Consider the following 16,494-nt stretch of genomic DNA (forward strand, 5'->3'; position numbering starts at 1 on the left):
AAACGGGAATCTTCTCACGGAGCAGTGTGAGGTGATCCAGAGGTGGCGGCAGCACTACGAAGAACACCTGAACGGCGATGCAGCAGACGACGAGGATGGCACTGTAACGCACCTGGGAGCACGCGCGGAAGACATTACACTACCGGCTCCGGATCTCCAAGAAATCCAGGAGGAGATCAGCCGGTTCAAAAATAATAAAGTCGCTGGGGTTGACCAAATACCAAGCGAGCTACTAAAACACGGTGGCCAGCCACTGGCTAAAGCGCTGCACTGGGTGATTACCAAGATTTGGGAGGAGGAGATTTTACCGGAGGAGTGGATGGAAGGTGTCGTGTGTCCTATCTACAAAAAGGGCGACAAGCTGGATTGCTGTAATTACCGAGCAATCACCCTGCTGAACGCCGCCTACAAGGTACTCTCCCAAATACTATGCCGTCGACTATCACCAATTGCAAGAGAGTTCATGGGGCAGTACCAGGCGGGTTTCATGAGCGAACGATCTACCACGGACTAGGTGTTCGCTCTTCGTCAAGTACTGTAGAAATGCCGCGAGTACAATGTGCCCATACATCATTTGTTCATCGACTTCAAAGCCGCATACGACACTATCGATCGAGATCAGCTATGGCAGATTATGCACGAGTACGGATTCCCGGACAAACTGACGCGATTAGTGAAGGCGACGATGGATCGGGTGATGTGCGTAGTACGTATCTCAGGGACGCTCTCGAGTCCCTTCGAATCACGCAGAGGGTTACGGCAAGGTGATGGTCTCTCGTGTCTGTTATTCAACATCGCGCTGGAAGGTGTAATAAGAAGAGCAGGGATCGACACGAGTGGTACGATTTTCACAAAGTCCGTTCAGCTACTTGGCTTCGGCGATGACGTTGATATTATTGCACGAAACTTTGAGAAGATGGAGGAAGCCTACATCAGCTGAAAAGAGAAGCCAAGCGCGTCGGACTTGCCATCAACACGTCGAAGACAAAGTACATGATAGGAAGAGATTCACGAGAAGAGAATGAGAACCGCCCGCTTCGAGTTTGCATCGGTGGCGACGAAATCGAGGTGGTTGAAGAGTTCGTGTACTTGGGCTCACTGGTGACCGCCGACAATGATACCAGCAGAGAGATTCGTAGACGCATCGTGGCAGGAAATCGTGCTTACTTTGGCCTCCGCAAGACACTTCGGTCGAACAGAGTTCGCCGTCGTACGAAGTTGACCATCTACAAGACGCTGATTAGACCGGTAGTTTTCTACGGGCACGAGACCTGGACCATGCTCGTGGAGGACCAACGCGCACTTGGTGTCTTCGAACGGAAAGTGCTGCGTACCATCTACGGTGGAGTGCAGATGAAAGACGGCACATAGAGACGGCGAATGAACCATGAGTTGCATCAGCTGTTGGGGGAGCCGCCCATCTGTCATACCGCGAAAATCGGACGACTACGGTGGGCCGGGCACGTAGCCAGAATGTCGGACAATGGCCCGGTGAAAACGGTTCTCAATTGCAATCCGACCGGTACAAGAAGACAGCGAGCACGATGGATCAACCAGGTGGAAGACGATTTGCGGACCCTTCGCAGACTGCGTGGCTGGCGACGCTCGGCCATGGACCGAGTGGAATGGAGGAATCTTTTTTATACGGCACAGGCCACTTCGGCCTTAATCTGTTAATAAATAAATAAAAAGAATTACTTACGCGTATGTTTTGTCGGGAGCTACTGGTACGAATAAAATTAGAACTAGAAGACAAACGAAACGTAAGGCTGCCCGGTCATTGTGGTTAAACCAGTCGAGCCGTTGCAATCGAGTGACGACACGAGGAAGGAATTAAAAAATAAATTAGATCCAAAGGTGCACAAAATTAGCAACTTTAAAAATGGTAAAGATGGCTCGATTATTGTGGAGTGTGCAACTCGGGATAATATTGAATCGGTGAAAGAAAACATTGTAAGCAATCTGAGTGAAAAGTATAACGCTGTTATACCGATATCCGGTAAACCGAAGTTGAAAATAATGGGGATGAGTGATCGATACTCTGAAGAAGTCTTCATTGACTTATTGAAAAGTCAGAATGAGGGTATTCGGTTTGAATATGTTAAAGTTGTTTCCAATTTCCAAAATCCACGCTTCAAATATAACAAATACAATGTTATAATTGAAGTTGATAAGGACACTTATAGCGGCCTGATGTCAGCCCGTGCGGTAAACAATGGTTGGGATAGGTGTTCTGTTTTAGAGGCCTTTAACGTGCTGCCTTCCTCCCACTCTGTGGAGAATATGGTCATAAGAGTACGGGATGCGTTAATAAAGAAACATGCTCCAGATGTAATAGAGCACATAGAACATCTGAATGCTCGTCAACTGATTTTAAATGCGTGGATTGTATTAAAAAGAATAATGAACGTAAAATGAATTTGGACATAAATCATGCGGCATTTAGTAAGCAGTGTTCAGTATATCGGAGACTGCTAGAATTGAAAAAAGCAACGTTTTGTCAAGTGAATAGCAACTAACAAACGAGAGGTTGTCTGAAACATTGTATTTGTATATAGTTGGGTTATCTACAAACTTTGTCGCAATGCGATATCTTGTAGAAAACAAACGTCCATTGTTGGTTTTAATATCAGAAACACATATTGTTGATGCTAATGCATTTGATCAGTATAGCATTCCGGGTTATAAAGTTACTTTTTGCCAATCTCATTCCAGACATACGGGTGGAGTTGCTACTTACGCCAGAGAATCGATTAAATTCAACGTTCGGTTAAACGAAGCAGTTGATAATAATTGGTTCTTGGGTATATCAGTTGAAAGAGGCACGCAGATGTGAAATTTTTCAGTAGTATACCAATCTCCTAGTTCAAGCGATTGACGGTTTTTAGAAATTTTAGAAAACTGGTGGGAGAAATTCGTTGACTTAAGTAAACTTAATGTAATTTCGGGCGATTTCAATATTGATTGGCTCAACGATCAAACTTCGAAATAGTTGAAGCAGTTGGCTGAGTTTTTCAATTTCAAGCAAACGGTTAGTGAGTTTACAAAAATTTCCAGACACACTAGAACAATGGTAGATCACGTGTATTCCAATTTTGACGGGGTTCATTCGTATGTAGAGGCCGGGTGTAAAATTTCGGACCATGAGACGATTTCAATTTTGCTGGAGAATGAACCTAACCGTGAAGAGGATAAAGTTAAAATCATGTGCTGGAAAAGATATTCGAAACAAGCTATTGCTCAACAGGTTTCGAAAAGCATGGATTTTACGGAATTGAATGGAAATTTAGATAAAAAGGCAGCTGTTCTAACTAACGTGTTAATAGAGTGTACAAATAGTTTAGTTTCTCAAAAGTTTATTAATTCAAATAACTCGAACAGCTGGTACCCTTTAGATATTTTGCGCCTTAAACGTAAAAGGGATAAAAAGTACAAGAAATTTTGCAGAACTAATAGTGAACGTCTTTGGAATGGGTACACGCACGTGCGAAATATTTAATCACGGGCCTTGAAGAAGACCAAATGTGAATATATTCAAAGGAAGTTCGATCAACATCAAAACAACAGCAAAGAGTTATGGAAAATCCTAAAGAATTTAATTAAACCTAAACGTAGTTCCTCGCAGTCCATAACTTTTAACGGGGTAGAAGAACAATCTGAACAAAGAAGAGCTGAAAAATTGAACAGTTATTTCGTTAATAGTGTCCAACTGATCAATCACAGTATTGAGCTGGTCAGTGAACCTGTGGAAATAACACAGCCGATTAATATTAACTGTAGATTTGACGGATTTCACTCAATCACTTTTGAACAGTTGAAGGATATTTGTTTTTCTTTGGGAAAATAGGCTGGTATCGATAATGTCAACACGAAAGTGATACAGGATTGTTTTCATGTCATCGGACACGATCTGCTGGACCTTGTAAATGAATCACTACAAACTGGGCACGTGCCGAAAGTTTGGAAGGAATCACTTGTGATTCCTATTCCCAAAGTTACTGGGACGGATAAAGCCGAAGAGTACCGCCCCATTATCATGTTGCACACATTAGAGAAAATTTTAGAACTTGTTGTTAAGGGCCAGCTGATGAGTTATTTGAATAATAATAATTTGCTAATTCCGGAGCAATCGGGATACCGAGAGGGACACTCTTGTGAAACCGCTTTGAATCTAGTGTTAGCAAAATGGAAAGAAAAAATCGAGGTTAAAGAGACTATTTTTGCTTTATTTTTGGATCTGAAACGCGCTTTTGAGATTTTTACTTTTGAAAACTTTAGAGAGATTTGGTATCGGAGGGATAGCACATAGGCGGTTTGAAAACTATTTATGTGATAGAACTCAGAAAACTAGTTTCAACGATTTTGTATCTAGTCCTCTTGACAATCCTCTTGGAGTGCCGCAAGGTAGTGTCTTAGGTCCTATTTTGTTTATTATATATATAAATGACTTAAGGCGAGTTTTACGATTTTGTGACTTAAATTTGTTTGCTGACGACACTGTTCTGTTCATTGCAGCTAAGGATGTAGATGAAGCCGTAGCGCATTTGAACGAAGATTTGCATTCCCTTGCTCGCTGATTAAAATTTAAACAATTAAAGTTAAATGTTGCTAAAACTAAATACATGATTATCTCTTTGACTAATACTAGGCCTGACGTTAACGTTGAAATAAATGGTGAGACTATTGATCGTGTTAGTGAATTAAAATATCTTGGATATTGATGGAAAGTTAAACTTTAAGTCTCACATCGACAATGTCATCAAAAAAATTTCAAAAAAGTATGGTATATTGTGTCGTCTGAAAAATGATTTAACAATTAGTAGTAAAATTTTATTATATAAACTATTATTTCACCACATATTGACTTCTGCCCGTCTATTTTGTTTCTTGCCAATCAAACACAAATATTAAGGTTACAGCGATTGCAAAATAGAATCATGCGATTAATTTTAAAATGTAACAGATACACTTCCTCTAGTTTCATGCTAGATGCATTACAATGGCTCTCTGTGAAGCAAAGAATTTATTACTTGACAATGGTGTTCATTTTTAAAATTATTAATGGAATGCTGCCTCGATATTTGTGGGATCGAATTGAAAGAGGAAGTGATGCGCATAGGTACAACACTAGAAACGCGTCTGATGCAAGAACACCTAACTTTTTATTTAGTAGATCACAGAACTCCTTGTTGTACAAAGGAATAAGTTGTTTCAATTCGAAGCCTAGACATATTAAACGCGCGGCAACATTGGCGGAGTATTAAAAAGAATAATGAACGTAAAATGAATTTGGACGTAAATCATGCGGCATTTAGTAAGTGTTCAGTATATCGGAGACTGCTAGAATTGAAAAAAGCAACGTTTTGTCAAGTGAATAGCAACTAACAAACGACATAAAGACATATTAAACGCGCGGCAACATTGGCGGAGTTCAAAACACTATGTATTTCACACGTAAAATCTGCTTTGTAGACAGATTTTTTGACTTTTATATTTTGGAATTATTTGTATAACTATGTAATACCACGAAGAACGTAATTTTTTTCTCTTCTCTTATTTGCATTTAGTCACACTAAGTTATTATATTCGCTATGATGATGATGGATTTTTGTTACTTGTTTATTAAAGTTTTTAAAAATAATGAGATGTCTACAGAAGTCTGAGCCAAGCGCGATAAGCAGATAGAGACTAACTTGAAATCGAACAGGGTGACCAGTACTAAGAGCTCATCGGGTTGAATCGAAGCTTTTAAACTTTTGTTGTGATCAGGGTCTGATTTGATGATGGAGTTTAGTAGATCATAGAACTCCTTGTTGTACAAAGGAATAAGTTTTTTCAATTCGATGCCTAGACATATTAAACGCGCGGCAACATTGGCGGAGTTCAAAACACTATGTACTTCACACGTAAAATCTGCTTTGTAGACAGATTTGTTGACTTTTTATATTTTGGAGTTATTTGAATAACTATGATATACCACGAAGATTGTTTTTTTTCTCTTCTATTATTTGCATTTAGTCACACTAAGTTATTATATTCGCTATGATGATGATGGATTTTTGTTACTTGTTTATTAAAGTTTTTAAAAATAATGAGATGTCTACAGAAGTCTGAGCCACGCGCGCGATAAGCAGATAGAGACTAACTTGAAATCGAACAGGGTGACCAGTACTAAGAGCTCATCGGGTTGAATCGAAGCTTTTAGACTCTTGTTGTGATCAGGGTGTGATTTGATGATGCAGTTGCTTTGCTGGCTTTGCTCGACAATAGAGTTAATCTCGGTTATTGCTGCGATAGCGGCAATAACGGAGTTGGTTCGTTGAGTGGTGGGCTTGGTCACTTCTTCTGATATAACAAGATATCGGGTTCAATTTCTGATCAATCCAGGGTATTCCTGTAAAGGAATATCCCTGGATTAACTTGGGTTAGTGGTACGCAACTTTTAATAAAGGGGCCTGATGTGGATGATATAACTCGACTGGACTCTGCGCTGCCACTAGGCTCGTCACTTATCACCTTAGCAGGTGATAGTAGATGTCTTGGTCAGGCGGGAGGAGTCTTACAGAGAATTATCAGAAATGGAAGCTATTGAGTTCAATTCCCTATTATATCAAGTATCTTCCCGGAATGGAAATTTTCTTGATGGACCGTGGTTATTGATGGAATATTCGAAATATATCTGGTTACGTTCTTTTGAAGGAAAGGCTATGTCTGCAAATTGAACCAGTCCGTTTTTTTGTTAACTGGTCTTATCATGAGTTAAAATATTAATTATCTTCTAGATAAATTGTTCAGCTTACACCTTTGTGGGACCATCATCATCATTTGATTCAATCATTTATTATTATTTTATTAAATTTTTTCTTTAATTTTATTCATTTCATAATCAGTCATTCCATATACTTATTTCATTCAATTTGTTGGTTTGAGTCAATTTAATTTGTTCAATTAATTTTTTAACTATTTTTAAATATTGCCTATTTTTTTATTTAATGAGCTAATCTCATTTGATTTATGTATTTTATTAATATGATTTTTATTATTCATTGTACTCATTTAATCAATTTGAAAACATTTTGTTTTTTTATTTTTCGCTTTATTTTATTTTGTTCGTTTTATTGATTTTCTATACTTTATTCAGTTTATTTGAGGTTTTATTCGTGCAGTGGTTGAAACTGCAAACTAGTGAACGAGTTCTACAAACTAATGAATGATCCAACAATGGCATGTGTAAGAAATGTTTCATCTCACTGCTAGGTGGATTAAGTTGGTTTTATTTATTCATTTCATTTATTTCTTATTTTATTCATTTTGTTCATTCCATTCATTTTGTTCATTTGATCCATTTCGTTCATTTGATTCATTTAATTTATTTAATTCATTCGATTCATTTGATTGATTTGATTCTATTGATTAATTTGATACATTTGATTCTTTTAATATATTTGATTCATTTGATTCATTTTATTCATTTGATTCATTTGCTTCATTTGATTCATTTGATTCATTTGATTCATTCGATTCATTTGATTCATTTGATTCATTTGATTCATTTGATTCATTTGATTCATTTGATTCATTTGATTCATTTGATTCATTTGATTCATTTGATTCATTTGATTCATTTGATTCATTTGTTTCATTTGATTCATTTGATTCATTTGATTCATTTGATTCATTTGATTCATTTGATTCATTTGATTCATTTGATTCATTTGATTCATTTGATTCATTTGATTCATTTGATTCATTTGATTCATTTGATTCATTTGATTCATTTGATTCATTTGATTCATTTGATTCATTTGATTCATTTGATTCATTTCATTCATTTGATTCATTTGATTCATTTGATTCAATTGATTCATTTGATTCATTTGATTCATTTAATTCATTTGATTAATTTGATTAATTTGATTCATTTGATTCATTTGATTCATTTGATTCATTTGATTCATTTGATTCATTTGATTCATTTGATTCATATGATTCATATGATTCATTTGATTCATTTGATTCATTTGATTCATTTGATTCATTTGATTCATTTGATTCATTTGATTCATTTGATTCATTTGATTCATTTGATTCGATTGATTCATTTGATTCATTTGAATCATTTGATTAATTTGATTGATTTGATTCCTTTGATACATTTGATTCATTTGATTCGTTTGACCCATTTCATTCGTTTGATTTGTTTGACTCGTTTGATCCGCTTGATTCGTTTGGTTCGTTTGATTCGTTTGATTCGTTTGATTTGTTTGATTCGTTTGATTCGTTTGATTCGCTTGATTCGTTTGATTCGTTTGATTCCAACAGTGATATGTGTAAGAAATGTCTCATTTCACTGCTAGGTGGATTACATCGGTTTTTGTCTTGGTTGTACTCAAATGTAGTGTTTTACAAGTGTAGTGCTACTGAAAACATATAACGCTGCTAGGGAAATACCTGTACTTGGTTCGCTAGAATTATTTTTTTTTCCGCTGCGATGAATAGGGAGGATAATCCAGTATCGTGTAATGTCATGTAGGGTAAGGTGGGGCAAATCCGACCGTTGGGTAAACCCGACTCCCCTCTGTTACCAAAAATCAGAAGCACTACGCGAACTAATATCAATGTTGTCGTGTAGAGCATCGAAAATAATCATAATGGTGGTATGACAGCATTTTATTAGTCTACATTGAAATGCTCATACGACAAAATGTGTGTTTTTACAACTTTTGATTTAACTTTTGTGCATCGTTGAATACAGGATATTTCTGATTGTTAAAGTGATTGCATAATAAATGTAAATGGATTTAAATTCTTTGATTTAAGTCCTACAAAGTGCATAGATGAATTTAGTTCAACCTTTTTCATATTTTTTTTAATTGCATCGTAAGGAAAAATAACGGGGTGGGGCAAATCCGACCTCTAAATATTGGAGTAAATCCGACCGCTTTTTTGCTAAGAAAATGTTTATTTATCAAATTGAAATATATTTTTATTGTTATTATTTATTATTTTTATGCAAAATGGTTCATAATTATAAACGAAAGACACAAAAACGTGATGATTATAGCATTCGTCGAGCAATTGCTCCGATGCAAATGGGAATATCATTACGTGCTACTGCTCGTGATTTTAGCATTCCAAGATTGATATTGAGCTTCATTTTCTTCATGTTATAATTCAATAACACAACATTCATTGATTTATCATTGAAAACCCATAGAATTCGAGTAATATCTGCACTAAATCAACCAAAAACGTAGGGGGTCGGGTTTACCCCACCATTTTTGAAAACAGCAAAAATGAACATTTTTGTAAAAAACTTGTATATCATGATATTCCGAAGATCCAAATAAAATGTTATATACAGAAAGTTGCCCAGGAGTCTAACTTTCAATTTGGTATATAAAACGACTTGATCCGATGTAAAATGAGCTTTTTGCAGCCAAAACCATTTACTAGGTCGGATTTGCCCCACCTTACCCTAATCAAGCGTGCTATAAAAAGACGAGACATATATACTTAATTTTAATAATAAAATGCAGTCATTCCTTCTGGCACACCGAGAAACAAAAATATCCAGCGTTTGCATATTTTCTATGTCCGTCTCTTTCATTCTGCTGTGATTTGTGTACATTTTCTGGCATATACTTCTACTATACATTTAGTGAGTGAATAGATCGAATTTGTTCAATGCATAAAATTTACAGCAGAAGAAAAGAGAGACAAATAAAAAAATACGCTATCGATGACCAAATATAATTAAATGCTTAAGAATGCCACATTGTTTTACTGTTCTTCAAAAAGCTCTAATGTAACCCCCACTACCCCTACTCTTAATAAAATGTTACTCCTGACCCTCTCCTATTCTAAAGCCATGAAGTCTCTGATTCATATTTTGCTGAAGATGCACACAGTCTTTCCTGTTGTTAGAAATGAAACAATTATGTTGGTTTCCCTTACTTACCCTGAAAATCATCTAACCAACGTGGCTGTTGATAGTGTTCTGTTGCTAACACTCCGGTGTTTAGGAAAACTAATACAATTATGAGCCAGTAAAATGCTTGCGATTTCACCGCTTTTCTACAAGCTCTGCGTAGTCGTCGATTGAAACGGTCTATATATTTTCTTTTTCTCGCAAACCACGACTCTTGTTGAATTTCTCCTTCTTCGCCTAAGTGATCTGAACAGTCGATCTCGTGGGCTGTCATAGTTTTACCTTCCTGAATAACGTTTGCTTCATTTTCTGGGTCGATATCTTCTGCTTGTGTTATCCAGTCTAAATATCCTCGTAGATCTTCCTCTATTTGTTGTTTCTCGCGCAATTTTTGAAAATCGCCGCGATTTTTGGCTTTCGTTCTTTCCTTGGAAAACTCGCCGCTCAAGACACCAAGAATTAAGTTCATGACGAAAAAAGCACCTAATATCACCATGGATATGAAGTAAATCCATTGCCAAGTACTACCCATTGCATCTTGTATCTGAAATCATGTGTCATTAATTAAAGGCGAAGTGAATGAATGAAAAACTTACATAATACAACATATCGGTCCATCCTTCTAATGTCACACATTGAAATACAGTAAGCATTGAGAGACCAAAGTTGTCAAAATTAGTTATGCCAAAGTTAGGACCTTCCCAGTACAAACGACAAACCATATCCGATGAAATAGTTTCACACCGAAATCCATCGTCGCCGCAAGGATGAGGGTCATCCATTATTTCTCCTACTTACGAAAGGTTATAGATGTCATAACGTGATATTGAATACAATAAATAAATTACCAGTAATATTGTGGAAGCAAGATTTGTGTAATTTTCCTGAGAATAGCTCAAGTCCTATGATCGCGTATATAATAATGACGAATAAAACGAGGAGGGCAATATGTAATAAAGGCACCATGGCTCGTAGAATTGAATTAAGTACAACTTGTAAACCTGCAATAACACACAATTGATCATTTTACATAAATCTTATGAAACTTTGCATTTCGCTTTCTCTATGTTTTTAAACATATGAACATATCTATGAAGTACATAGACAAAGATAATTTTTTTAGTGTATTTAAATGATGCATGGGCCTTTCAAAGAGGAAGTAAAGTAATGTTCTATTATAATACGGATATTGAAAGCCTAAAGTGTACCATTGAGCTGAGAATATCGATTCATAACTGTATTATAAACCACAAGGTCCAGCAGTACATCCAGGAGTACATCCTCGAGTTGCGATTTTAGATATACATTAGAACGGCACAATAATTGAACAAAACTTTTTGAGCGACTTAGTGGAATGTCGCAACTAATCCTCTTAAGACAGATGTCTTCCGTTTAAATCTACTATAGAAATGATAATGAAAAACTGTTGCTTTTCACTATAAATCAGATACTAGTATTTCAACTATTACTTGTAGTCTTATTCAGTGTTCAATATCAGTCTGATATTAAACACTAAAGAAGACTATAAGTAATAGTTGAAATACTAGTATCTGATTTATAGTGAAAAGCAACAGTTTTTCATTATTATTTCTATAGTGGAATTAAACGGAAGACATCTGCCTTAACAGGATTAGTTACTATCGAAGGGTTTAATATTTTGTTTATTTGGATTATATACTTACTTGGCACTCCAGATACTAATCGTAGAGGTCTAAGAACACGAAACGCTCGAAGTGCTTTAACATCAAATCCTTCCTTCATCAAATTCGATAATGCTGTGGAAATCATGCTGAAACAATTCACGTAACATCTGTATTTTAGTTAAGAAATGTATGATCGTTACCCTATGACGACAATCGTGAAATCCAGAATATTCCATCCATTTCTTAGGTATGACCCTGGATGTAGTATAAACCCGTATGCAATTAATTTCATTACACATTCGGCGGTAAAAATCACTAAAAAAATATACTCAATCTTCTCCAAAGCAGCGTTTGTGGTATTTGAATCACTATTAGGAAATGGAGTATAAACAGCCAAGGCAACACAATTTGCAAAAATTGTTATAAGGATCAAATATTCAAATGGCCTGGAAATGGATGAGAAAGTAATATTATTAATTTGTTAAATTGTTAAATGCAAATAATATACAGGGTGTTTGGTTCATGGTTAAGAACCTCTCGAGGGATGATTGACTGTCATTTTTGGAGAAAAAAGTCGTTCTACGCATACCATAAAATCTCAACCGTTACTAAGTTATTGAACAATTTGTGTAAAAAACTTATGTCTTAAAATACCTTAACTCAAAAAGTATACTTTTTATCTCAAATCTTTTAGGTCCATTGGATATGTGAGATTTTTTTCCCGTTGAATGATGCCCTCATTTTTCAGCTAATGAGGTTAAGTAACATTTTCACAATAATTTATTTAAATTTTAACAATTTTTACTGATTTTTCGTTCATTTCGCGAAAATCTTAATAGAAGGAAGGAGATTCTTAGTCCCTTGGAACTGTCCCTGTGGAGTGCGCTTATGCATACAACCCTTTTTGGTCATTTAAACAGCGATAAATTGAAGGTCCGTCGCTAGCATAATTTTATCCTTACTGTTAAAAGCAACTGCAGCCATTGGCGTAACCCTTGCACTGGTGGTGACTTCAATACATCATCATCATCATCATTTCGCGAAAATATTAACAGTTAACATCTCCACTTTAATAATTCAGATTGTTAGATTTGAAGAGCTGAAACATTTGTTCTTTGACATGTTACACTTTATGCAATATTTATTCCCAAAGGGCAAATTGGATTAAACCAATTTGCGCATTAAGGCCAAAAAACCTAATATAAATTAAGTTTGATTTTTTATGTTTCGAATTCATCAGTCACTAGCACCATCTGGGTATCTAGTTAGACAATGTATCTAAACTAATACCCAAATTAGCACTAGTCAGACACAAAAAATTCCAAACAGTTCACACGACATATGTGCAGGGTTGCCACTATTTTTCAAAGGATATCTGGCAGATCAACTAAAAATGTCTGGCAAAATCTGTCACTTAACAGCGACCTCAAAGTCATCGAAATTTATCAATCGATTTTTAATAAATTTGGGAAAATATTCCCCAAATTTCCATAATGTGTGTGCAAACACTTCTATAATTTAAAAATCTGGCAGAATGAGAGGTTTGTATTTTTGTCTGGAAGCTTTAAAAAACTCTGGCTGTGCCAGATAAATCTGGCATAATGGCATCTCTGCATATGTGAACATCTAAGCAACTGACTTATCCTGGGTGATGTCCCGGGAAGCAAAACAGAAGCTCTGGTTTACTGAAGAGAAAACGAACTCTTGTCTTATGGCTAAGGAGCCAAACGCCTGGCATTATGCAATATTAATTCCCAATAGGAAAATTGGTTCAACTGAAAAAACGTGATACAGATAACTCTATCTGTGTCGATATTGAAGGGACCATCGACATAGAGAGAGATCGAGATAGAGAACACATTGGTATTTTTTTCTTTCAGGACATCATAATGCATGCCGCGAAACGAAGATAAATTCTTGTGCTAGGGGGTAGCAGTAGAAGACAGCGTAAACATTTGTTCTGTATTTTTATTCATTAGCTTCACAAAGTTTACAATTTTTTTTATTCGTTTCGTTTATTTGATAGGCACAAATGCGTTAGCTTAGCGGTGCCAAATTCTTTTGTTTTTACATTTTGGATATTTTAAAACTAGGAGGTTTCAATGTTGAAATATTTTTTTATAAAAGAGAAAATTTTTATAGCTATCTTAAGACTAGAAATAAGATTCCATATACAAGAAAGGGGGCAAAAGATTTGTTTTATGAAAAATTTTTAAACAAGGAATTCAATAGTAATAGCTTTTTGGGAAATATTTACAGTTATCTTAAAACTAACAATATAGTTTGGTACACAAAAGGGGGAACAAATATTTATGAGTAATTTCACAGATATTTTAAAACCAGGGATACAATTCTATTTACAAGATGGGGGACAATAGTTTTAACAAAGAGTAAAAATTACAACTACCTTAAAACTAGGAATACGGAATACAAATTTGATTTTTATCGGAGACTTATGCTTGGTCAAGTGGGGGGCTTATTTCCAAAATCGGTGTAGAAGCTGTTGTATCAAGGACAGGGGAGAGAAAGCGTATTTGGTGACCGGGAGAGAAGAGCAAAACTTGCAACTTTCGGGCAAACGGGAGATCAGCGAAACAAATTAGCGCCTCAGTCTAGTAGGTCGGATTGGTGGATGGTATTCTTCGGACCCGCGGGGAATCCTTCAAAAGTCATCGGACCTCGACTCGCTCTCGCTTCAGTTTCCGTAGTGGTAAAGGCGACGGCGGTTACATAGTGGCAGTCTGCAGTTGATCGGTTCCACAAGGCAGGAGGAAACTTCTAAAAACGAGAAATCAAAGAGAGGGGCTAAATTGGGATATTTATCGTTTTTATGAAAATATAAATAAGGTACATATAGGGGAAATTACGATTTGCCAGTATATCTCGGACTGGGACATTGGGTGGTCTACCTCGGGCCCGAAGGGAATCCTTTAACTGAGACCTGGCGTCACAATACCCGGCGCATACCCAGACAACGTACTCGATGTCGTGATAGCCCTCGCCACAAGCGCACAGACTACTCTTCGCAAGCCCAATACGCCGCAAATGCGCATCTAAGGTGTAGTGGTTAGACATAAGTCGGGACATTACACGAATAAAATCCCGTCCCACATCCATCCCCCTGAACCAAGGCTTCGTTGATACCTTTGGGATAATGGAATGTAGCCATCGTCAAAGTTCACCATTGCTCCACGAGGTTTGCCAACTGTTGAGTGTCCTCTGACGACAAATACTAAAAAATTCGGCCTTTTCATTGCCCGGGATAGAGCAATGAGAGGGGACCCAAACAAAGGTAATCTGATAAGATTTTTCAGATGACGTACACAAGGACTCCCGTATCTTCCCCAGAAAATACGGGAATTGCTTTTTAGGCTTCACCGCACGAAGAGCCTCGATAGAGCTGAGGCTGTCCGAAATGATGAAGTAGTGATCTGTGGGCAGAGTGTCGATAATCCCAAGGGTGTACTGAATTGCAGCTAACTCTGCGACGTAAACTGAAGCGGGATCATTGAGCTTGAATGATGCGGTGATAGTATTGTTGAAGATACCGAAGCCAGTGGACCCATCGAGATTTGATCAGTCAGTGTAAAACATTTTGTCACAGTCGACTTCTCGGAATTTATTATAAAATATATTGGGGATCACTTGCGGGCGTATATGGTCTGGGATTCCACGACTCTCTTCCTTCATGGATGTGTCGAAGAATACAGTAGAATCAGAAGTATCTAGGAAACGAACACGGTTGGGAGTATATAAAGAAGGATTAATGCTCTGTGCCATGTAGTCGAAGAACAAGGACATAAATCCGGTTTGAAAATTAAGCTGAACGAGCCTCTCGAAATTTTCAATCACCAACGGGTTTAGAATGTCGCATCGGATGAGCAATCGATTTTTAGTGGAAGAACGCCCGCCAGCACTTCGAGACTCATCGTATGGGTCGAGTTCATGCAACCCAGGCAATGCGCAAGCAACGATACTGGATTCTCTCCAGTTTGATGAAGTGTATGTTCGCAGCAGAGCGGAAACGGAATCAACGGTACTCCATCACCGACAATATCGTTGTTTGGTATAGCCTGATCAGGTCTCCTGGGTGGGCACCCCACCATGTTCCAGTTATTGTTGTTGTTGATCCTTTGTTGGCATTTCTGCTTCAGATACCTAATGTGACATCCCCAGGTACCTTTAGAGTCGAACCAGACCCCGCGATATTTAAATGTGAAAACCTGATTGATCGTTGCACCCATTAATAGAAGCTGGAGTTGCGCCGGCTCACGCTTCCTAGAAAAAAACAACCAACTCAGTTTTCTCCGTACAGAATTCGATACCCAGCTGAAGAGCCCAAGCAGACAAATTGTCCAATGTATTTTGTAATGGTCCTTGCAAGTCGGCAGCTTTGGGCCCTGTAACAGAGACCACCCCGTCGTCTGCAAGTTGCCTTAGCGTGCATGAATTGGCAAGACAAACGCCAATGTCATTCACGTAAAAATCGTAGAGCAGGGGACTTAGACATGAGCCCTGGGGAAGACCCATGTAGCTAAATCGCGATGTTGTTAAATCGTCATGCGAAAAGTGCATGTGCTTTTCAGACAACAGGTTTAGCAAAAATTTATTTAAAATTGGTGAAAGACCATGCTGGTGCAGCTTCTCTGACAGAATGTTGATAGAAACTGAGTCAAAAGCCCCCTTAATATCCAAGAAGACTGATGCCATCTGCTCTTTGTTAGCATAGGCCATTTGAATTTCTGTAGAAAGCAACGCAAGGCAATCGTTCGTCCCTTTGCCTTTGCGGAAGCCAAATTGTGTATCTGACAGTAAGCCATTTGCTTCAACCCAATTGTCGAGACGAAACAAGATCATTTTTTCGAACAACTTCCGAATACAGGACAGCATTGCAATCGGCCGATACGAGTTGTGGTCGCA

At 37.3% G+C, this 16,494-nt stretch overlaps 1 protein-coding gene across 6 annotated transcripts in view; it reads right to left on the reverse strand.

Annotated features, from left to right (window-relative positions):
- LOC131688806 (muscle calcium channel subunit alpha-1) overlaps positions 1-16,494 on the reverse strand; it is a 1,302,489-nt gene that overhangs the window by 768,102 nt on the left and 517,893 nt on the right. For all 6 annotated transcript variants that reach the window (XM_058973340.1, XM_058973339.1, XM_058973342.1 and 3 more), the window contains 5 exons: positions 11,775-12,020; positions 11,614-11,720; positions 10,780-10,932; positions 10,528-10,721; positions 9,962-10,475 (listed from right to left, as the gene is read on the reverse strand). In XM_058973340.1, coding sequence (XP_058829323.1) covers positions 9,962-10,475; positions 10,528-10,721; positions 10,780-10,932; positions 11,614-11,720; positions 11,775-12,020 — 1,214 coding nt within the window. The remainder of the gene's footprint in view (positions 1-9,961; positions 10,476-10,527; positions 10,722-10,779; positions 10,933-11,613; positions 11,721-11,774; positions 12,021-16,494) is intronic.

Source organism: Topomyia yanbarensis, chromosome 3 (assembly GCF_030247195.1).
Source record: "Topomyia yanbarensis strain Yona2022 chromosome 3, ASM3024719v1, whole genome shotgun sequence".
Classification (NCBI taxonomy): Eukaryota; Metazoa; Arthropoda; class Insecta; order Diptera; family Culicidae; genus Topomyia; species Topomyia yanbarensis.